Source organism: Phodopus roborovskii, unplaced genomic scaffold, assembly GCF_943737965.1.
Source record: "Phodopus roborovskii unplaced genomic scaffold, PHOROB, whole genome shotgun sequence".
NCBI lineage: Eukaryota > Metazoa > Chordata > Mammalia > Rodentia > Cricetidae > Phodopus > Phodopus roborovskii.
Genome location: NW_026126638.1, coordinates 8,627,263 through 8,651,562, shown reverse-complemented (window position 1 = coordinate 8,651,562; position 24,300 = coordinate 8,627,263). Strand labels below are relative to the sequence as shown.

Here is a 24,300-nt window from a genome sequence, read left to right as displayed (position 1 = left end):
TTAAGGAAGTGAGTAAATCCACCTCTTAATCAGATGTTCTTTATGCTCACCCTTGCCTAATTTTCTCTAATTCTAATGTCTCCGTCTATGCATTCTGATTGTGGGACAGCAAAACAATTTTGTGAAGCATTAGGTATTAGTGGAAAATAATCAGCACGACAGGTTGTTGTGCACATCTGTAATCCCAGCACTCTGGAGACAAAGGACGGACCAGCAAGAATTCAAGGCAAGGCCAAGCCACACACACACACACACACACACACACACACACACATACACACACGCACACACTCACACACTCACACACACATACACCCACACACACGCACGCACGCTCACACTCACACACACACATACACCCACACACCCACACACACACACGCACGTGCACGCACACAGGCACATACACACACATACACATACTCTCACACACACACATGCACGTGCACACACACACTCACACACACACATTAAATCATGAGGGGACATGTTTACAATAAAATGTTAAGGTGAAGGCTACAGGTGTCGCTAAGTTGGTAGCATACTTTCCTAGCATAAGGCCCTGGGTTTGGTCCCCAGTACAATATAAACAGGTTTATGATGGCTCACTCTGCTAGCCCTGTACCCAGGAGGTAGGGGTAGAGGATCAAAAGTTGAGTGTCATCCTCCGTTCTATTTTTTTTTCTTTTAAATTTCATTTTATATTCCAACCATAGTTCTCCCTACCACCCCCCTTTACTTCCCCCTCCCAGACCAACCCCAGTCCACTCCTCATGAGAATGGGCTCTCACAAGGAGTCAACAAAGTCTGACATAATAGGTTGGGGCAGGGCCAAGCCCCTCTCCCATGTGTTAAGACTGAGCAGAGCATCTCACCATAGGGAATGAGCTCCAACAAGCTAGCTTGTGTACCAGGTTTGTATTGTGGTCCTACTGCCAGGGGCCCCTCTGATAGTCCAAGCTTCACAACTGTCTCCCACATTTGGAGGGTCTAGTTCAGTCCCCTGGAGTTTTTACCACCATCAGCCTGGAGTTCATGAGTTTCCACGAGCTTGGTTCAGCTGTCTCTGTGGATTTCTCCATCGTGATCAGGCAAATGGATGGAATTAGAAAAAACCGTCCTGAGTGAGGTAACGCAGACTCAGAAAGTCAAACATGGTATGTATTCACTCATAAGTGGTTATTAGATGTAAAGCAAAGGATAACCAGACTACAGTCCACAGCTCCAGAGAAGCTAGGTAACAAGGAGGGCCCTAAGAGGGACACATGGATCACCTGCGAAGGGAAATTAGATGGGATCTACTGAGTAAACTGAGAGTGGGGGGGGGGCATGAGGGAGCCAGATGGGATCAGTTAAAGAGCGATGAAAGAGATATTAATAGAGAGAGCCACTATGGGGTTAGGGAGAAGCCTGGTGCTCGGGTAATTCCCAAGAATCCACAAGAATGAACCCACAGAAGACTCCTAGCAATTGGAGAGGATTCTGGAACTGGCCTCCCCTGCAATCAGATTGGTGAATACCCCAGCTATCATCATATAGAGTCTTCATCTAGAAACGGATGAAACCAGACACAGAGATCCACAACCAAGCACCTGGCCAAGCCCAGGGGATCCAGTCAAAGAGAGAGAGGAGGGAACATACGAGCAAAGGAGGTCATCCTCAGATCTAGAGTGAGTTCGAAGCCAGTCTGGGATCCATGAGCCCCCATCTCAGAAACAAAGATCTCTTGAAAAATTAATTAACAGGACTAGAGGAAATGGCTCAGCCGGCAATGCACTTGCCATGCAAGCGTGAAGATCTGAGCTTGATTCTCTTAGAACTCACAAGACACAGCATCCACAAAACAAGCACAGTGAACGCCTGTGAACACAGTGAACGCCTGCAATCCCGGTGCTGGGGAGGCAGAGTCAGGGGGCTCCCCAGCCTGTCTACCCAAATCTGTGAGCTCCAGGTTCAGTGACAGCCTGGGCCAAAAACTAAGGTGGACAATGACAGAGGATGATACTCTACCTGAACACACACCACAACAACAACAACTAAATAGATGTTAAGGAGAAGCAGTATACAGTCTTATGGCTTTGCTTCTCCTACGCTTGTGTGCGTGTGGGTGGTGGGTAGTGGGTATAAAGCCAAAATGTCAATCAAAATAGCGGCTTTCTCCAAGCAATGGCTTTTGGATAACTTGTGTTTCCTCTTTTATGCCTCTCTATATACTCTGAGCTTCTGTTGAGCAAGAACCACTAGGATCTTCTGAGACTTCTGACAGACCAATCGTTAAAGTTGTAATTAAAAAAAATAAAAAATAAAAAAGCAAGTGAGACAAGGATTTACAAGAACAGCGTTTGGTTTCTCTTCAGTTAGATAAGAGGCAGGAAACATAAATAGAAAATGTCTGTGAGACAGCAGAGTCTGAAAGGTTGGGAATTGTGGAAGGGAATTCAGAGTTGAGCAGGAAGTGCCTGACGGGAGGGCTGACTTAAATCCTGTGTGTGGGATTCATCACGGAATAACAAGACCGAGGACCTGAAGTTCTCGGAAGAAATCAATGTTCACCGCGTTGAACCCAACAGCCACCGTCTCCGGGTGGGGGAAATTTCGAACACACTGGACAAACAGCAAACAACAGCTCTTCATGCGTGCTGCTTGTGGAGTGCCATCCACAGCAGGGCTATCTGCAGCCCCAGATGAGCCTGACTCAGGCCCACCTTAAGATTGCATCTCCCCAGCTGCGCCGCACATGCCTCTCATATTGCTCACAATGCAAGCCTGGGGCTCCAGATAATGGGACTTGGCCCCAAGCACTACCGTGCATGCTTGTTCCTGCCATTCTGGGAAAGCCAAAGCTGAACTGCAGCGCCTGACCCTGGACAGACCCTTGGCATTCCCCTGGATGCCGACTAGATAGGGAGAGGGCTTTTGCCTTTTTAAGACCTGAAGCTGACTTGGGTTGGAAATCTCTGCGTGCCGAGTACATCGAACTCCTTCAGAGGCTCCGACTTTACAAGGGAGCTGGAGGAAGCTGTCGGTTGTTGATGTTCAACAGAGGTCACAGCTGCTGCGGCAGCAGGAGCAGAACCTCAGACACAGCCCGACTAGAAAGCCAAAGAAGGGCTCTGGAGTGCATGCACTTCGCGATGCGGCTTTCTGGGCAACCGTGTGCGGACACACACCTTCCCTGCTGCCCACTGACCAGTAGATCCAAGAGGACGCTTCTGCCTAGCACTGAGGACGGGAGGGTGAGGCTGTGGCTTCCAGGAGGATGGCTCACATTGCTGCTGCTGCTGCTGTGTCCCCTGCAGACACCCGCGGGGAGCATTGAGGTAGGGACAGTCAAAAAGTTCATCTCTCCGCGATCTATGTGGCCTACGCGCCAATAGCACATTTGCCTGGTGGTCACCTAAGTGATAAAAATGTAGGCACTGGCAATCCAAGAGCAAATGATGGTAGTGAAGAATGAGGGAAACAATATATATAGATATGTGTGTGTGTGTGTGTGAGTGTGTGTGTATACATACATTGTGTGTGTGTGTGTGTGTAGTTTAATTTTTTTATTATTCATAAACCTGGCATGATGGAAGTAAATGCCTTAGAGCTATTTTCCTGATTCTTTGTGCATGTTAAAATACTGTTTTCAAAGGACAAGTAACGTGAAATAAGCCTATTTGACTCGAAACGACTTTATAGAGACTTTGTATTCTAACTTAAGACCTACATAGGGAAAATAAACTAATGACAACAGATGAAGCGGGGAAATATTTGAGGTCTGGTGACATAAAAAATGTGATAGAGTTCATTGTAATATTGACACAATGTGAGGCTGGCTTGGCTTGGATTAATGGAAATTTACTTTGAAATCTGATGTCCTGGTTAACATCACTCAATCAGTCCTAGGAACTGGGTCTGGATTATATGTGAGTAGACAGCATGTCATCCTAAATCAGAGTTAAAATACCAGATCCTGTGCTTTTCTGCTTCCGCTCCCAACAACACTGACTTTGGACAGCATCTTGCCTAATGATGAGCACTGTTCATGAGAAAAGCATCGATTGCTTTGCCAAGAAATAAGCATCTGTTTGAATGTAGGTAATTCAAATAAGGTTCTCAATAAGGAGCTGATGGAGCCTGGGGAGCTTCTTTTCAAGTCTCCAGCTCCATTTCAGCATTCTCTCAACAATACTCCTGTTTCCTACCACAAAGGAGTGGGCTTTCCAGCCCTAGGTTCTGTCCTACTCTTCACTCTCCTGGGCCCCCAAAACACTGTTTTCTTGGGAAGATTTGGAAAAATAACTGCATACAAAGAATTCAGCTCTGCTCTCCACGCTGGGACTTCTATAAGCTAATGTCTAAGGCTAGAGGGCTTCCCCCCACCCATGACAAGATGTTATCTGAGAGGCTCCAGTCCTGCCAGCAACTGTGGAGACAAGTCTGACTGCGCCTGGAATTTACTCTTGAGCCAACTTGCTGCCAGACCCAAACCTGTGTGCACCCACGTGGCCTTATTGGCTGAGGAAGAAGGGTGATATTTCAGCTTCCATATTCGCTTGTGTTTGTTTTTTTTCCTTTCAGAATCTAAGTAAGAAGACTGTTTCTCACCAGAGTATCTCTTGGAGAACCTAACACTACTTATCAATCAAGGTTTTTCTTCCATAGAGTTAAAAGGTTCAGCACAGGATGGCTGGAAAGAAAGCTCAGGGAGGGGTTAAAGTGCTCGATGCCCATGCATGAGGGCCTGTGTTTGGGTCCCTGGAACACACATAAAATCCAGGTGTGGTGGAATGTGTATCTATAACCTCGGCACTGCAGTGAGAAAGGCATGTGGGGACATGCAGATCACTAAACTCAGCTAAACTGCTGAACTCCTGGCTCAGTGGGAGACCATGTCTCAAAAAATAGGGTGGGGATAAGTAGAGGAAGAGCCTATGACATGGACCTCTGGCCTCCACCTGTATGCACATGCACAACAAGATGGTGTGTGTGTGTGTGTGTGTGTATGCGTGCGTGTGCGTGTGCGTGTGTGTGTGTGTGTAGTTGTTTTGTTTGGACTGGGTTGGGTAGGTTTGAGACACGGTCCCACACTATAACCCAGGCTGGCCTTGAACTCACTATGTAACCAGGCAGGCCTCAAACTCATAGCAATTCTCCTACCTCAGCCTTCCAAGGGCTGGGATTATAAACATGAGCCACCACACGCAGCTCTTAACACTCTTTGTGACATCCATGAGGGAATATGAAGAGAAACTGAAGGATGTGGAAAGTGTAATTAAACTATAAGGTTAGTACTTTATTTCTTCAACAAGTTCAAATTGTAGAAGCACCGTGAGTTCTACGGTACAGAACACTTCCTCCCTGGGGAGATGAGCCTTTTTCTTTTTCCTGTGCCTTTTATGAATATTGACAATCCCAGCCAGGTAGGAATAACATGGGGATCATTAAAATGGACCTAGCTTGGTCATTCTATGTAACTCTGTAGGACACATAAAGCTGCATTGAAAAATGCAAATCAAGATTTCTTTTTCTTACAGGCTGCTCTTAAGGTCGACCTTGACTTAACGCCAGACTCCTTTGATGATCAATACCAAGGCTGTGGCAAACAGGTCATGGAGGAGCTAAGCCAAGGAGACTACTTCATGAAGGAAATAGACACTCATAAGTATTACTCCAGAGCATGGCAAAAAGCCCACCTAACCTGGCTGAGCCAAGAGGGGGTCCTCCCGGAGAGCATGACGACCATGCATGCTGTGGCCATCTTGGTCTACACCTTGAATCACAATGTCAGCTCTGCTTTTGCCAAGGCCATGGCCGGGGCTGGGGGGTCTCCCGGGCAGTACAGACGGTCATTCCACTTTAAGTATCTGCACTACTATCTCACCTCAGCCATCCAGCTGCTGAGGAAAGAGAGCACCACAAAGAACAGCAGCCTGTGCTACAAGGTACACCATGGGATGAAGAACAGGAAGTTAGCAGTCAACGTCGGTGCCACCGTTCGATTTGGCCAGTTCCTTTCGGCCTCCCCGGTAAGGGAGGAGACACAGGTGTCTGGGAACCAAACACTGTTTACTATTGTTACATGCCTGGGAGCCTCTGCGCGAGCCTTCTCTCTCAGGGAGGAAGTCTTGATCCCCCCCTACGAGTTATTTGAAGTAGTAAATAAGAGCCACAGCCCCAAAGGAGATTTGATAAACTTGCGGTCTGCTGGGAACCTGAGCACATACAACTGCCAGCTGCTAAAAGGTAAGCCTGCTCTAAATTGTATCTGTAGTTATCACTCTTTGCTTCTAGATTTCCTTGGAGTAGAGGAATGGAAAGAGGGATCGTGGCCTCCAGTGATAATGGAAATGACAGATTAAGCTCACTTTCTGCTTCATTCCCCATCCTCTACCACCTCTAAAAATAAAAGTCTCTGCAGTGACACTACTTGATGTCCTTATGTTCCAGCAACCACAGAGGACAATTACAAACCTCAGGTACTGCCAAACCCTACGTACACATCGGTTTGTTTGTTTGTTTGTTTTTTAAACTATACATATATACCTATGATGAAACTGAATTTATTATAAGCCAAAGCTTATTTAAATATTCACTCGCCTCACCCCAAAACACGTTATTGTAGTTTACTTGTTCTTCTTGTTGTAATGTGACAGGCACAATGCATTTGTGATGAGATGATAACAAACGATTGGCATAGGTGGGTAGCATACTCAGTGTGGAAACCTTAGGCAAAGGTATGATTCTCATCCCAATCATTATGGAGCAAAACTGCATGAGATTTCACCTTGCTGCTCAGAACTATACCTAATCTAAAATTTATGAGTTGTGATGCTTCTAGAATTCTTCAAGTATAATTTTCAGACCACAGTAGGCTAGAAATTGATAAAAATTTGAGAAAGTAAAATTGATGGTAAAGGAGGATTTACTGTGTTACATGGAAGATACTGACATTTAATGGGCCTTGATTGGAGGAGATAATGCTGTGGAATATTACTTTATGTAGAGATGTGTTACATTTGTTTATGAGGGAGATCAAGGTCATTATATGAATAAGAAGTTGTCAAAATAACACAAAGAGTAAAATGTTTTGCTTTCCAGTTTTCTATTTATTAACCCTATCCCATTATGACTGAACACCCTGACAACACAGAATGAATTAAAACAAAATTATTACCCTGGGGGGATTTTAGTCTAATGAGCAAAGAAAGCAGAAACTAATGTACGAATGTGAAAGTTCCTAGTGGTAGAGCAGATGTTTGGCTGGTCCATGCAGGGAGAATCTCTGCTTTGGGAGAAAGTGAGGTGGGCTTCCCAATAGAGGGCTATGTGGGACTTGAAAGGGACATGGAGATTTTTAGTGAAAGAGAGAAAACATTCAGTGAAATCATGGGGAATCGCTGGAGAGTAGTATGTGGGAAGGAGAGAGGCCTAGAGAAGGATTAGGGAGCTTCTCTAGGCAGTAGGTTTTGGTGGACCTGAATGGCCTCGTATCTACCTTATATTATAGGTAATAAAAAGGTATCAGAAGTATGGAGGACAATAGCTAGGCATGGTAGCACACAAAACTCTAATCCCGGCACTTGGGAGGCAGAGATTGGTGGATCTCTGTGAGTTCAAGGCCAACCTGATCTACAGACAGACAGACAGAGCTATTAGTAAGACCTTATCACAAAAACAACAGACACAAAGCAAACAGAAGCAGCAACAAAAAGAGGTAGCAGGTTCAGGGCTGGGGTCATAGCTCAGCCGGGAGGACGCTGACAAACACAAAGGTGTCATAAAGCCAGGTGTGGTGGGTACAGGCAGGAAGATCAGAGGTCCAGAGTGACCCTCCCACTACACAGCAAGTTCAGGGCAAGCCTAGAATGTGTGAGACCGTCTCCTTAAAATGGGTTGGAAAGATGGCTCAGGGCTTAAGAGTATTGACTGTGCTTGCAGAAGACTTGGATTCGGTTCCTAGTACCCACCCACATGGTGACACACACTCCAGCTCTTTCCTGGCTCCTGTGGGCACCAGGCATGCCAGTGGTGCACGGACATCCACTCTCAGGAGAAACACTCATACACATAACATAAAACAAGCAAATCTTTAAAATCGCACAGTGTCATAGTTAGGTTTCTATTGCTGTGATGAACACCATGTCCAAAAGCAACTTGTAGAAGAAAGGATTGATTATATATTACAGCTTGTAGTCAGCCCATCATCCAGGGAGGTCAGGGCAGGAACCTGGAGGAGGGAGCTGATGCGGAGGCCATGGAGGAGTGCTGCTGACTGGCTTGTTCCCATGGCTTGCTCAGCCTGCTTTCTTGAAGAACCCTGGACCACCAGCCCAGGGATGGTGTCACCCACAATGGGCTGGGCCCTCCACCATCAATCAATAACTAAGAAAAAGCTCTGCAAAATTGCCCATGTAGCCAAAACCTATGGAGGAATTTCTCCACTTGAGAGTCCCTCTTTCCAAATTACTCTAGCTTATGTCAAGCTGATGAGACACTAACCAGCACACACAATTTAAAATCAGAAAAGAGGTGTGTTAAGAGTAGTTTTCCCTGCCTGTCTGGTCCCACTGCCATGCCAGCCCCAAATAACACACACAGATGCTGTATTTGATATAAAGCTGTTGGCCAGTTACTAGTTTCTTATTGGCTAGTTCTGTCTTAAATATTAACCCATTTCTATTAATCTAATTATTTCCACGTGGTCTCATCTTACCGGAGAGAGGGCCCAGCATTCTTCTCTCAGTCCACCATCTTGACTCTCCTTCCTACTACTTCCTTTCTCCTCCTTGTCTACTAGTCCCGCCTATCTTGCTTTCCTATTGGCCAACAGTGCTTTATTCATTAACCAATAGAAGAAACATATTAATAGAATGACATCTCCCATCAGAGGTGGGTTATTTAATTGGTCTGTATTTTAAAAACAGCTCTGGGGATGTTGTGGGAAACAACCTTTTGAAAAGAGATATTCAAGATATCACAATAGACAAAAGAAGAACACGCGCTTTAGAAAAGGTTAGTGATCCCATTTCACCCCTTTGTGTTGCCACCCATTTGCTCTGCTAAGGGGCAGTTCTGAAGCGAGTTCTGTGCCATCCAATGCAGGACAATAGTCCTCTCCCACATGTGAGCGCAGGCACAGAGTCAGCAGCAAGTAAGCTGCACCATCTACCTCTGGATTATTTCCCAGTCTCTCTCCAATCCTTCATCAACACAACTGTTCACACCTCGGACTCAGCCCTGCTCAGTTCCATTGCCCAAAGTGTTGTACAGGGCTTCTCCAAGCTGAGGTCTAGCCTGCTCACTCTATCTGCACATACAGACCTGGGAGAAATGACCAGTCAATATTGTCTCCTCCCTCTACCTCTTGGCAGCAATCAGATGGCATGAATACCGGCTCCAAAGACCCAAGACAGTTGTATTTGTCAGAGCATGAAAAAGTACAGTAGAATATGAAGAAAAGAATGATGCTTTGACAATGAGTAAGAACACACCTAGCTGGTTCCAGAATTCTTAATGCATACCTGTCTAGGAGTAGATACAAGACAATCAGAAGGCCAAGGCCATCCTCAACTATATATTAAATTTGAAGCCATACTGGGATACATGAGACCCTGTCTAAAAAAAAAAAAAGAAAGAAAGAAAGAAAAGAAAAGGTGGTGCATGCCTTTAATCCCAGCACTTGGGAAGTAGAGGCAGGCAGATCTCTGTGAGTTCAAGACCAGCCTGGTCAACAAGAGCTAGTTCCAGGACAGCCTCCATAGCCACAGAGAAATCCTACCTTGAAAAAACAACAACAAAAAAAAAAACAAACAAACAACTTGAAACACAAATAGGAGACTGAGGGAATATATAGCCATTCTGTCAACTTCAAAAAAAAGTATTCCAGAACAAAGCTGAGGATGCCACTCAATGGGAGGCCACTTGCTTAGCTTAGCATTCAAAGGTCCCATGCTTGATACCCAGTACTGCAAAAAACAATGAGACAGAGAAAAAGAAAAAGGGTTCTTGGATCTCCTCCTCTTATCACACACACACACACACACACACACACACACACACACACATACACACACACTGCTCCGCTGAAATGAAATCCCTTAAACACAACTTTATGCTCAGCCATACATATTATCAGCCATACATATTATCAGACATTGGATGATGATTGGTTTGTCTTCATTGAATACTTGAAACCATAACATACTTATGAAAATCGATATCTTGTGTTTCCCTTTGTGGACAGGGCCTGAGAGCCAGGTATTCAAGAGCATGGCAGGGAATTGGGCAGCTCCACCTCAATCCCCTTGTGTGGCTTCGTAACCACCCCCACCACTCATCAGCTACATGTTCTTGGCCTAGTAGCTTAAGCTCTTTAAGTTTCTCTTCTACACGATGAACACCCAGGCCAGAGTGGGTATATAGCATCCTCAAAGCCCTGAGTCCAATGAAAGCTATAACATAACCCCATAAGGCTTTTATGAAGATTAAGTAAAATAAGATGCTAAACTACTTAAACATTCCTTAGCACATGGTAAATGGTAAGTCAGAGAGGTCAGCCTCCTCTTGTTGAGTGCATGGATAATGGTGAAGGAATGTGACTTCTGTCTATCTCCCAGTCACTGTGTAAGTCACTGGGCTAGAAGTACTTCTGATACCTGATGAGTTGAAGAAGATTATGGCTGGAGGTCCAAGCCCTTGTCAGGAGAAAGGAGCTGTAGTCAAGCATGAATGCCTACAGTGTGGTCACTGGCAGTGTGTAACCACTTCTTTTGTAATGTAAACAAATGTATCAATTACAATTTTGTGTAGCCTCCTGAAGTGAACTTATAAGGGCTGGTGGCCTTGGGGGTGGGCGGACCACTACATTCTAGGTGGCATTTTTTGAAACCGTGAAGGGAAGAGACATGTCAATCAAGAGCTGGCACGAGCCTCTGGTGTCCTCCCAGCTGCCCCAACTGTGGAAGTGTCTGGAGGGCTAAAAGGAGAGACACGAGAGCTTGCTGCAGGGGGCTCTTTCTTGCTTTGAGCATGGACTGTGGAGTAAAGAGGGGACTGGCACACCTGCTGGAGACAGACACCTCCCCCCACCCCACCCGCTGCCCGGAAGCCTCATCTGCCACAGTCTGGCTACTCACCTCCTCTTTAGCTGGGGACAGAGTGGCTGAGGACCGTGTGGTCTTGCATTGGACACGGTTAGCACCTACCTCCTTATCTTGATTGATGGGGAAAATGTACCGGGCCTCAGGATGTTCTCAGCTGATAGCTGCCGTATTTTCGTTTTTCTGCCACCACCACCACACTAGGGGACGCTCTTGCCATCTTAAGAAACTTCCCTTGGGCCCTCTGTGTGCATTGATAATGTTCTAGTTATCTCACTTCCTGTAACTGTGTCTGAACGACCCACACATGAACCCCGGGGGGAGGGGGGTGCTACCAACTGCTTTCTTTTCCTTTTAGACGACATCTCAGGCTGTTCCAGAACTTCCTATCTGTTCAATCTCCTGACCTTCCTGCCTTTGCCTCTCAAATGCTGGGATTACAGGCATGCACCACCACACTTAGCTTAATGTCATAAATTTCTCCATGGCAGTTCCTTTCCTAAGGAGGGTCAGTGCACTCTCCCCAGACCTGAATTTTGTAATAGCTGCTACTGTTCACTTCCCCCACTGAGGTCTGTCTAGAGAGCTCAGGGATGTTCTGGAACACTGACACCTAATTCCTCAGGAAACACAAATCTTCTAAGACTGTTTCTAATTCTTACATTATCTTTCCATAGCAAAAGCCATACTTAGTGCATATCCCCCAAAGTCCCTGTGAGCCAGGTGAGCATACTTTCCGCTTTCCCTCCTCTTCCCCAGTAACTCAAGAGACAGATTTTGTTGTTGTTGTTGTTGTTGTTGTTGTTCAAGACAGGGTTTCTCTGCAGCCTTGCAGCCTGTCCTGGAACTCACTGTATAGACCAGGCTGTCCTCCAGCTCTCAGAGATCCCTTGCCTCTGCCTCCCCAGTGCTGGGATTAAAGTCAAGAGCCACCACTGCCTGGCAAGAGACAGATTCTTTAAGACAGCACACAGCCAGACATGGTGGCACATGCCTCTAGCCCCAGTGTTTGGGAAGAAGAGACAGGATTGGGAGTTTAATGTCAGTCTTAGCTTATGTAGGCAGTTTGAGAATAGCCTGGGCTACATGAGACTCTGCCTCAAGAAACAACAAACAAAACAAAACAAGAAGAAAAAAAAAAAAAAACAATTGTTAAAATTAACCAATTGGGATACTGTCTTTGTGTCAATGAGAAAGAGTGTATTTTAAAAAGGAAAGAAAAGAAAAGCAACTTGCTTGCCCAGTCCTCTGGTTTACATAAAAATAAACTGGTTTGGTCTTGTGAACTTGCAGCCCAGGGTCAAGTACTGAGGACCTGAACCATTCAGAGATAAGGCAAGGGCTCAAACTGGTAACAAAACAGATTCAAGGAAGAAAATATGAAAAAGAATAATTAAGTTATTCTAAACTACCCTGTCTCCCTTGTAATTACTTTGTTGCCCCTCACATGATCTATACTGGTTACCATAGTAACATGTTTTCATGTTTATTAAAAGATTCAAACTATGCCAACAAAATGTTAATTTGCTTTTCTCCCTTAAGTAATTCCTTTCAGCAAAACAATGTATGCCAAACACACACACACACACACACACACACACACACACACACACACACACACACATACACACATTACACAATCTGTTCTTTATCACTGGATTTACAAAGAAGTATTTGTGTCAAAATATTTCAAGTCGTCAAAATTCTTGGCACGCTTCTAGAAAAACACAGCCACTGTTTGTAGCAGCTTAGTTTTACCTGTGACCTTTGCCAGTGACAAGCAATAGTGCCATGGTCCTGGGGAGTGGCTTGGTCTCTGCACCTGTTGCTGTGCATGTATTAGGAAAGCTGTTATTTAAACTTGCCCAAAAAGAGTCTGATGGAAAGGCTCTTAGCGGGCCCTCTGACGCTGGAAGGATTCAAACATCTAGCTCCATTACCCTGTTTTGTTTAACTCTGGACTTCAGTTCTCAGGAAATATCTTCCTCCTGCCTGTGGTGCACCACTGACCCATAGGTAGAGTGACTGTCTCAGGGAAATGGGTAAAAATAATAATAATTTAGAGCTGCTGGTAATGTCTTAAGACTGTAATCTTGGTACTAGGGGAGGCTGAGGCAGGTGGAGTGTGAGCAGAGCTTCTCTGTGCCCTCGAAGCTGTTTGCAAATAACCACACTTAGTTGATAGCTCCAGCTTATTACTAACTAGCTCTTACAACTTCAGTTAACCCATTTATAGAGATCTACCTTCTGACACATGACATTACCTCTCATCTTGCACCTCCTGTCTCCTCTCTGTGTGTGGCTGGCGGCTCCTCTGACTCTGCCCTCCATCCCAGTGTCCTTAGTCTGGTTTTCCCGACTAACCTTATCCCGTCCAGCTATTGGCCGGCCAACTTCTTTATTGAACCAATCACAGTGACACATCCAAACATTGTAAAGGATTATTCCATAGAGGATTGCTGTGAGTTCAAGTCCAGCCTGGCCTACACAGTGAGCTCTAGGCTGAGACCGGTTCTGATAGAACTGAATCTGACCTGTGGGGTAAAAAGTGACTAGACTTTGGAGTTGGAGTTTGTCAGCAGCTGCGTGACCTGTGATGACACCTGAACCTCTGAGCTGGTTACTCTGCTTAGGAAGGGGAAACAGTGCTTGCTTGTGGAAATGACATGACAGGACTTAGGTGTCCACTATCCACACAAACAGAAGCAAAACAAAACAAAAGCCAAAAAACTGGGAAGCCCATTACACATTGAAAGGGGACAATGGGTTAGCGGATTAAACACATGTTTTAGTGAGATTGACAGTAAGGACAGAAGCAGACACAGAAAGGTCTACCCACTGTTTATTAGGGAATAGTCTAAAGATTAACAGGAAGGATGACATAAAAAAAAAATAATGGGGGCTGGAGAGTTGGCTCAGCGGTTGTCTTAGTTACGGTTTCTATTGCTGTGAAGTGACACCATGACCCAGTAACTCTTACAAAGAAAACATTTAGTTGAGGTGGTGGCTTACAGTTCAGAGGTTCAGTCCACTCTCATCATGATGGGAGCATGGCAGTGTGCAGGCAGACATGGTGCTGGAGGAGCTGAGAATTCTACATCCTGCAGCCAACAGGAAGTCAACTGCAACTAAGCATAGAAAACCTGAAAGCCTGCCCCCACAGCGACATATGTGCGCGTGGATATATATAAAGGTATTTATTTATTTTTATTTATTTATAGGCAGTGCCTCACCATAGAGCCCTGGCTGGCCTGGGTCTTGCTATGTAGACAATCTGGCCTTGAACTCAGAGATCCACCTGCTCCTGGTACCCAAGTGCTAGGACAAACAGCCATGTGCCACCACGCCCTTCTTTAAAATTAGATGTCTAAAAATCTCTCAGGTCTAACTCATCTCTAAATTGTGTCTCTTTTGTTGTTGTTGCTTTTCACAGCTTCCAGCAAGAAATGCACCCCTGACCCAATGGTTACTGTTTGCCTCTTTTTGGCCAGTGTTGTTCTCTCTTCCAAAACCAGAGAGCTCCTTTTCAAAGAAACCATCTAAACTTTTGATTATCGGGATTATGAGATTATCAGAACCTGAGGTCCACACTTCCCATCACATTACAGGAGACAGGGGAGACAGAAGCTGGAAGAAAAAGTTAGAGCAGCCAGCCCTAACTAAGGCAGAAGACTGCTGTCTCAAATCCCTACTAAAAGGAACGTGGTACTGGCTACTTCCGTGTTGCTGTGACCGAAACCAAAGGCAGGAGCTCCAAGTAGGGAAGAGAAGCTTTACTTATAAACATACAGATCATCATGGCCCGAAAGGCATGGCACCAGGAGTGCCAGGCATCACAGATGCTCCCCTCCTGCAGGGTACCAAACCTCAGGCCCCTGCCCCGTGACTCACTTCCTCCAGCAAGGCTCCACCTCCTGAAGATTCCAGAGGATGGAAGATGATGTCCTCAGCAGGGGACAAAGTGCTCAAACCCATAAGGAGCATTAACACCCAAAGCACAACAGGGTCTTAACGTTGAAAGCACTCTACACTCTACGGAGAGGTGGAGGTGCAGGCAGACAGGTGTGAGGCCTTCTTTGCTCTGCCCTGGCAGGAACCTCGCAAAGGACCACCCTCCTGCTGCAGCTGCCCAAGGAGAACTGGGGAAGGCCCTTATCGCACTATTACTCAGGTGCGTGGTGTCCTCTTTGCTAGTCGGATTCTTATCCAATCCGGACGCCACTTGCCTGTGAGATGGCCAGAGGTCCATGGTGAGAGAGATGACCATCCGATTAGAGCCTAGGAGGTACAACCCGGGTACGTTTTCAAGATTAGTTTTGGGAGCACCGCAGGGATCTCTTTTCTGAGTGATTAGCTGAAGTGGAGTACATGTGTTGCCACAAAGACAGACGAGTTTGCCTCCCTGGGACACTAATTCAGTGGAGGCGCAACTAAGAAATGGGGAGAATTAAGACAGGTGAGAGCGTGTGGTGAACCTCTAGAGCCAAACTGTGTCTGAGGCGAGCGTTAAACTTCATCATTACAGGAATCAATAAATGCTGTCTTTGCTAACGTACCCTGGGCTATGTTTCTATCTTAAGCAACTGGAGAGGGTCGTGAGTACAGACTCACATCTTAGCGACAAATCAAAGAAGACTGAGTGGGACAACAAACGATTTTTCTCCAGAGATTTCTGTCAGCATTGAGGATCAAATCCGAGGATTCTCAAAAGGGGGGGACATGTGGAAACCTGAGAGAGAAAAATGGAATATAGTGGCGTTAGGTTTCTCAGGCGGCACAAGGAGGCAAGACAGGGAAAGAGTACAGCCTGACCTCAATACGCCGGACTGTCTGTTCCACAACAGGGAAGGGCAGGCACTCTCCCGTGGGAAAGGGGGCATCTGTGCTGGGAAGGTCAGGCAGTAACTCTGGAAGCCACTCAGGATGCCACCACCGGGCACCAGGGCAGTTCCAGGAGCAGGATGATTGCAATTGCTCTTATGCAGCCACAGGGTGCTAGCGGCTCCAGATCCGCATTCTTTCTGTGAGAGTCTGACCCAACCAGATCATTAGTAGGAATCCTGTCTTGTGACCAAGGCATTCCTTCTATCAGTTAGCAAACCTCAAGCAGGCCTGTAACAAGCTCCTACATGCATGTTTCTAAAACATTATTTAAAACTGGAATTTAGGCATGTTACTTTATAGACTAAATGGAAATTTTTATTTCAAATCTTTATAGGAAAGCATATGCTGTGGGGAGAGGATATGTATGGAAATCAAGGGGAAATATGGAAAAAAACTGGTTATCAAATACCTTCCAAAATATTTGAGCTCCACTATGTACTATGAGATGCAGAATATAAATTACCAGAATTCATAACTGGAAACACTTTCCAGCCTTTCCCTCAGGAAGTGCCCAGCTTAAATTCAGACCTGATCTCCATCCAAAGGCCCTGCTATTGAGGTAAACGGAGTAAGGAGTGTAGGGTGACTTGGAATTGTGACTACATCATGCAGTTCCTAACCCCTTGAAGAAGACAGAGATAAAAAACATTGGAAGTGGAAATCAGCTCATCTGTCCCAGAAAGGAGTGTGGGAGGGGCCATGCTATAATCCAAGAAACAGAATGGATAGCTAGCTATGGAAACCACCCACAGACACACTATCATCCTACAGTGGGGAGTCCCAGACTAATAGGACTGACTTAGAGGTACTATTGCTGCAACAGAACACTGTGACCAAAACAACTTGGGGAGGGAAGAATTTGTTCGGCTTCTACAGCGCTGTTTATCATTGAAGGAAGTCAGGACAGGAAGAAAAAGGGCAGGACCCTGGAGGCAGGAGCTGATGCAGAAGCCATGGAGGGATGCTGCCTACTGCCTTGCTCCTCGTGGCTTGCTTAGTCTGCTTTTCTCATGGAACCCAGAACCAAACTAACAGGATGGTACCTCTCCATCAATCACTAATTTAAAAAATGCTCTACAGGTTTGCCTACATCCCAGTCTTATGACAGCATTTTTTTTTTCCAATCAAGGTTCCCACCTGTCAGATGAATACAGCTTGTGTCAGGTTGACATAAAGGAACGGGAATTTCCACAGATAGCCCCTGATGACTTTTGCATAGGGTCTTTGGTGGCTGTCTAGGGGAGAGCTTTGCAGTGAGCCCCTAGGTGCAGCAACGACACAGCAGAAAATGCCACCCAACACCTGGCGTGTGTTTCTTTTCCGTGCCACCTAAATACATTTATTGAACTATGTGATACACAAAGGATCTTGGGGATTAGAGGTCCAGGGTAGGGTGGGCAAGATGGTTCAGCAGGTAAAGGGGCTTGCTGCACAAGCCTAACAATCTGAACTTATCTCTGGAGCCCATGTAAAAAGCCAGATACTGTCATGTGCACCTCTACAGTAAGATGGCAAACAGACAGGGGAATCAATCTCTTTGAAGCTCACAGACAGCCAGCTGAACAGAAATGTAAAAAAAGAAAAAAAAAAGATCCCCCCCCCCCGCCTTAAAAACAAGGTTGGAGAGGAAAACCAACTCCCAAAGGCTACCTTCTAACCTCCTTAAGCATGCCACACCATGTGCATACTTACACAGAGAGAGAGAGAGAGAGAAAGAGAGAGAAAGACAGAGACAGAGACAGAGAAGCAGGGATAAAGTTTTTCTTACTTCTAAAAGTTGAATATACTTGACCAGATCTCTCACAAATTTGTAATCTCTAAGAAGATATTTCAAAACAAAAACAAGTCATGAGAGGGTTATCAAAAGAAAGAAAACTCAAGTTTTCTTTGGATGGAGACAGCATCTGAACCAGGCTGTAGGATGTCTGGAGAGAGGGAAGGGTGAGAGGCGGGAAGGAAGAAAATAAGACATTGTGTATGGTAGTGTGCTGTGGCCAAAGCCAGAACAAACCATAGACATGAAACAGAAAAAAAAATGAGATGCCGCTGGGCCCTGGATGAGAAGTTTTCCAGCAGAGATGACGGTTTATTTGGATGGGATGCAGCTTCATGTGGGTAGGAAAGAGCTGAGAAAGGAAAGGCAAAGCAGGGGTGTCCTCGAACTTACAGAGCCAAGAAATGGGTCTGGCAGAGAAAGGAGGAAGGTGATGCTTAAAGCCACACAGTGTGGGGCTGGCAAGATGGCTCTGTGGTGAGGGCACCTCCTGCTAAACCTGATGAGCTAAGTTTGATCCCCAGAATCTGCATGGTCGAAGGAGCCTCCTGAAAGCTGTCTTCTGACCTCCACATGTGCATCACACACGCACACCCATATACATGAGCGTGCACAAACACACAGGTAGACATTATTTCAAATATTTTTTAATTGATAAAGCCAAATAGCAAAGCCAAAAAGTCAGCCAAACGTGTTTCATCTCTATGCACAGTCAGGTTTCTGGGTTAAACTATTTAAAAAGGTGAGTCTTACAGCGTGCTCTCCACACAGGCAGCATCATTTCTCTGAGCATCCCAGGGTGAACATAGAAGTGGGTATTCTAAGCAGGTGCAAACCAGCAGACTCATTAGCAGAGAACACAGGGACCCGTGTGGTCATGACTCTCAGGAAGTAAGTTCTTTAAAGTATGACATGGCTCTCCTGCCTGCTGCTGTTCAAGTCCAAAGCTCCAGACATAGAAACTATTCTCTTGGAAACCATGCAGATTTATGAATTTGGTTAAGGACAAAAGCATAGCTCATTCCCTTGAGCTCTCCCAGAAGTTCAAAGTTTTGGAGTATGAAATCCTTAAAGCGGTTGTTCCTTTAAATTAAGTCAAGAATCAGGTTAACATTCATAGTTTAAGCGAGGCATGGTAACATGCCTGAAATCCCAGCACTGGAGGTGAAGCCAGGAGGTTGCCCAGAGTGTACTGGAAGATAGTTGTAGGCATTCTGTGGGCTCCAGGGTCAGAAAGAGAACCTGTCGAAAAAAGTAATGTGAAGTACGATAGAGGAAGATGCTTGATATGGATCTTTGGCCGCTACACACACACACACACACACACATTCATACACTCGTGAAACTATAGACTAGTTTAGATATTTCACTGCAATATCTCATTTCTTTTCCTGCTAGTCTGGGGTATCTTGTATAGGTAAAACTAATCCTCAGAAATAAATTTATATTGACCGTTTAAAGAAACTACTAGACAAGGCACATAGTGACTATCTGTCGTAGTGATTTCATTAAAATAACAAAGCATCTCGTGTGTATAAAAACATCCTGAGTCCATTTAATATTTTATTTCTATGTCACAGTGTAGCGTTTTCTTTAATATACCCATCTGAAGTTCTATGCGTACTCTTTTTACTTAAAACAGCAGGAGAGGGGCTGGAGAGATGGCTCAGTAGTTAAAACACTTGATGTTCTTGCACAGGACCCAGATTCAATTACCAGCATACACATGGTCACAACAGTATGAAACAAATTCAATGCTCTCCTTTGGCATCTGAGGACACATACATACATGCAGGCAAAACACCTATAACATGATAATAAATACATAGGGGATGGGGAGGAGAGAAGGGAGGGCGGCCTGGGACTGGAATGTAAAAAATAAAATTAAAAAGACACTAAAAAGGAAAAAATAATAATAAATGCTTTTTTAAAAACAGTGAAATAAAATTTCTGGATAATTTGCTTTGGAAATCAGGATTTGGAGGGTTAGTTGTCCAGTGAGCTGATTTCCAGTGGACTTTTGTTGCATTACCTCATTTTCTTTTTAAGTTTTCTGTTGTGTTGTTTTTTGAAATGAGGTCTACACATCCCAGGCTACGATGATCCTTCTGTCTGTGCCTCCTGAGCACTGGCCTCACAGGTGTGTACCACCACACTCAGTGTTACTCAGGGCTGGGGACTGAACCAAGGGCTTGCTGCATACAAGAACAGCAATAACCCAGCTGAGACATTCCCCAGCTCTATCCAATCTTGATTTGGCAAAATTCAAGAGTCATTTTGCTGAACTTCTGGAACCTCAAGGTGAAAAACAAACAAACAAAAAAACAAAACAAATATATGGGCAACTAAGAAGTTAGAAATTAAAGGGATTGAAGATTGCAAGGCAGGGTCTTCCTTTCTGGGACTTTTCCTGGGAAAGTCAAATGAGACTGTTAACTTTGTCTACATAAAGTTACTGCATCTAACTGGGAGTTGGGGGTGCACACCTTTAGTCCCAGCACAGAGGCAGGTGGATCTCTGTGAGTTCGAGGCCAGCCTGGTCTACAGATCAAGTTCCAGGACAGGCTCCAAAGCAATATAGAGAAACCCTATCTCAAAAAACAAAACCAAAAAACTAAACAAAAGTTACCCCATCTTCCTGCCTCTCTGAAATCTACAGCTACAGTCAGTCAGATCATGTGCCCTCAAGAACCACCTGACATTTCATTTAGCTTTCTCAGAAATGCCTGAGGACAATAGCTTCATGCCCACCAAAGTCCTGCATGTCAGTATTGCAAAAAAAAAAAAAGAAAAAGTGTTCATATATTTCATATATTTTGATCATGGTTTTTCATTCCCCAAACTCTTCCCAGATCCTTCCCACCTAACTTCATGTTCTCTCTCTCTCTCTCTCTCTCTCTCTCTCTCTCTCTCTCTCTCTCTCTCTCTCTCCTCTCTCTTCCTCCCTACATCGAATTTATCAAAAAATAAGAAAATCAAAACAACAAACAAAACACCAATAAGACAAAAATAAAAAACAAAATAAGAAGTACACAAAGGAACACTGTTTTGTGTTGGTCAACTACCCCTGGGCTTTGGGCACGCCCTGGAGTGTGACTGATGTACCCAGCATCACTCCACTGGGGAAAACTGATTTTCCCTCTCCCAGCAGCTGTCAATAGCAAAGAGCTTCTTGGCTTGTGTGGGACTTTGTTCCACTTGCCCTTTCCAATGCCCAGTGTGACTTTCATGCCCACAATTGCCTCCACCACGTCTCACTGCCACATCTTTAAAGTTTGTATTAAAAATACTCTTTTAATAAACCTCCACTCTTGTTGGGGAAGCCTCCATCCATGCTCTGGGGTGAGGCTTCCTTTCCTTCTGGGAACCTTTTTGTCTTAACCATCATTCTTTATTAATCCCCACTCCGTTATACTGGCTAGTCCTAAAATTGTTTTCTGCACTGAAGCCATGAATACTAGTTTGGCCCGAGGCGATGTCCCCTAAAATATTAGAGGAACTCTTTGGTCTGGTGTGAGTGAGTGAATGGAGCTCTGTGTCCTTCTCTGTCCACCCTGACAAAACTTTTGACTCCTAGTATCCCCTTATCTTAAGACCTTAAAGGAAATAGGTGAGAACAAACTATCTGCTCTGGTCCTACTCATGTAAGCAAAACAAAAAAAAAAAAAAAAAAAAAAAAACAAAAAAAAAAAAAAGAAAGAAAGAAAGAAAGAAAGAAAGAAAAAAGAAAAAAATTACATTACTGCTCATTTGTTGTTTACTTAGTCCTAAGTAAATCATATCAGGAATGTTTAGTGGTTTGTGATAATCAAGACACTGGACATTATAGAAATTGTATTGAGGCAGGAGAATAGGGCTGAGAGAGGTCCGGGAAAACCCTGACATAAAAGCTGTGAGATTAGCATATGAACCAAACATTTGCCATATGGGAAGACTTTGACTCATGTAGATGTATTACAGATAGAACAGCCTTAGCAGAAAAGCCCATACAAAAATGCATGCAAAATCGGGGCTGGAGAGGTGGCTCAGTGGTTAAAAGCATTGGGTGCTCTTTCAGAGGATTCAGGTCCAATGCCCAGCAGCCATGTGGCAGCTCACAACTCAAATTCCAGTAGATCTGACTCCCTTACACAGACATGCAGACCAAACACCAATGCACATTAAAGAAAAAAAAAAGCTATGTGAGAAAGCTGGTACTGAGCAACTGACTGGTACTCTGGGATGAAGAAACCTGGAAATCCCAGCAAGGTGACCACCAGACTCCAATATCATTCTATATCAGTATAAATGGCAAAGCCTGGGTTGTATGTTTCCTGGGAATGATCAGTCATACACCTTACTTACTATATGATAATAAACAGATTACAGTATGGTAATGAATAATTACTGTCAGATAATGTCAACACTTACCTCGACTGTTGTAACTGGAGACAGACTTGTAAAAAGGAGAGATCGGTTTCTTTAATTTTGGGTGAAGAGCAACAACATATTTAGAACTATTCCCAAGTGTAATACTGCCTTGGTCCTTATAGAAGGACAGTCTACTTAGTCACTGGGTTCAAGCAGGCTTTCTTTGGTTGTCCCTTTTTATTGTAACAAAACAGAGCTACAGGTAAGTGGTCTGTCAAGTGGTGGCTCTCTGCATTTAAGTTCTAACATACCGCACATAAGCATTAATGGAATGCACAAAGTACCACAAGCATTATAGAATTCAAGTTGATTTCAGACAGGAAGGAACACCTCTTCCATCCTACCTCTACTTGGCCCCAGCTTCACTAAATGTGGAGATATCCCCCTCTATAGTCTTTATGGCTTTCTGAAGGACCTGTAAGGTTGGCTCAATCTTTTTGACAAACTGTTCCAGTTCATCTGCGGCTGCTTCTACTGGTCTGTCAGCATCCTTAGTCCTTAGGGCATCTTGAAGCTTCTTTAAGGCATCCTCTGGAATGGCTTTGGGGTGTTCTGGGCTCATGCTTTTCTCGGATGTGGTAGCACCTGGCTGCTCTTTGGTCTCTTCTCTATAGAAGTCGTGTAATTGAAGACTTACGATGGGAAACTGCATCAGGAGTGAAAGAGAAGATTCCAGACTCTCGAGGATGTGACCACTGCTCAGCACAGAGGCAACAGCTTGTGTCTGGATGTTTTTGAGCATCTCTTTAGCTGTGTGGTGTGGACCCGCGGTGGCGCACTTCTCCACGGCAGAGGCCATAGCAGCCACCACCTTGGAACACAAAGGCTCCTTTTGCATTTGTTTGTCTTTTACATCAACCATCATTTGCATCTCTTTAAAATTTTTGATCATTTGTTCAAAGAAATCTTTAATGCAACTATATTCTTTCAGATCCATTGGGAGCAGCTGAGTCTTCATCGTGAAGTTAAACAACTCGATGAACTTATTTATGAAGGAAACCAGATCTTGTATGTGGAAGAAGAATACTTTGGCAGCTTGAATCAGTCTCTCTTTGTCCTTTTCTGACTGGGAAGACATTTCTCCAACCGAGAAATCACAGCCCTGTTAAGCAAAGCAGAATTCAAATGAAAACCAAAAGTGGAGCTGGCCACTATGAAGAGACTAAAAAGATGTTTTAAATACAGAGTCCCGGCAATGATGGAAAAGCTATCCAAAACTGAAGTAGACATGATTCCAGGCTTTAATAGAAATAATAGCAGAAATAATTAAGAGGGTAGAATAGGAAAGTCTTGCTGAATTTGTACCACATACATGTTGGGTGGCTATCTGGGCATCAGCAGACTTGGAGGCCATGGAAGATGAACCCTCCCTCTCATAACCAGCTTTGGATCCCATTTGTAGTTTCCCTGGTAACACACTATTTTACAGAGGGAGGAATATCACGTTTGTTCTTCTAAGAATTGGAAATACTACAGAAAAGGGAGGAAGCATATAATTTCATCTTAAGATTCAAACTACTCTATGAAAGGAGGGAGGGAGGGATACCCAGACTTTGTTGGGCATCTATTAAGAGAAAGCTATTTTAAGCTGGGCATAATGGTGTATGCCTTTAATCCCAGCAGAGGCAGGTGGAGCTCTGTGAGTTAAAGGCCTCCCTGGTCTACAAAGTGAGTCCCAGGATAACCAAGGCCATGTAGAGAGATCATGTCTCACCAAAAAAACAAACAAACAAAAAAAAAAAGCATGAGGGGAGGGGTGAGTAATTTCTTCCTGGAGTAGTAGTTTGTAAATCTTATTTTTAACCTAGAGTGAAATCTGAGCTCTACCTCTGGTCATGAGCTACATGACATTCTAAACTGCACATAAGAATATAAATTCTAAAGATGTACTATTGTCCTTACCTTAAGAAGTTGACCCAATTGCGTGTATCCATCACTGAGATAGGACCCCTCAAAGCTGTGACCTCAGGAAGTAAGATACACTAAAACCCCTGCTATAAAGGTGCCCTGGCACTAGGGAGATGGCCACCTACAAGTCGGGTGACCTCAGTTTGACCCCAGAACCCCGGTAGAAGGATGGAAGGGATCCTGAAAGTTCCCACACATGCACCTGTAACAAGTGCATGCCTCCACACTACCAACAAT

General features: G+C 44.6%; 2 protein-coding genes across 2 annotated transcripts; one reads left to right on the top strand and one right to left on the bottom strand.

Annotated features, from left to right (window-relative positions):
* The first annotated feature begins 3,134 nt into the window (after positions 1-3,134).
* Positions 3,135-14,630, top strand: Art4 (ADP-ribosyltransferase 4 (inactive) (Dombrock blood group)). The gene is made up of 3 exons (XM_051173114.1): positions 3,135-3,320; positions 5,523-6,231; positions 14,521-14,630. Exons 1-3 carry the CDS (start codon positions 3,135-3,137, stop codon positions 14,628-14,630), a joined length of 1,005 nt encoding a protein of 334 aa, XP_051029071.1.
* A 7,871-nt stretch (positions 14,631-22,501) lies between these two features.
* Positions 22,502-23,233, bottom strand: CUNH12orf60 (chromosome unknown C12orf60 homolog). Its single transcript, XM_051173266.1, has one exon. It carries the CDS (start codon positions 23,231-23,233, stop codon positions 22,502-22,504), a length of 732 nt encoding a protein of 243 aa, XP_051029223.1.
* Positions 23,234-24,300: the final 1,067 nt, after the last annotated feature.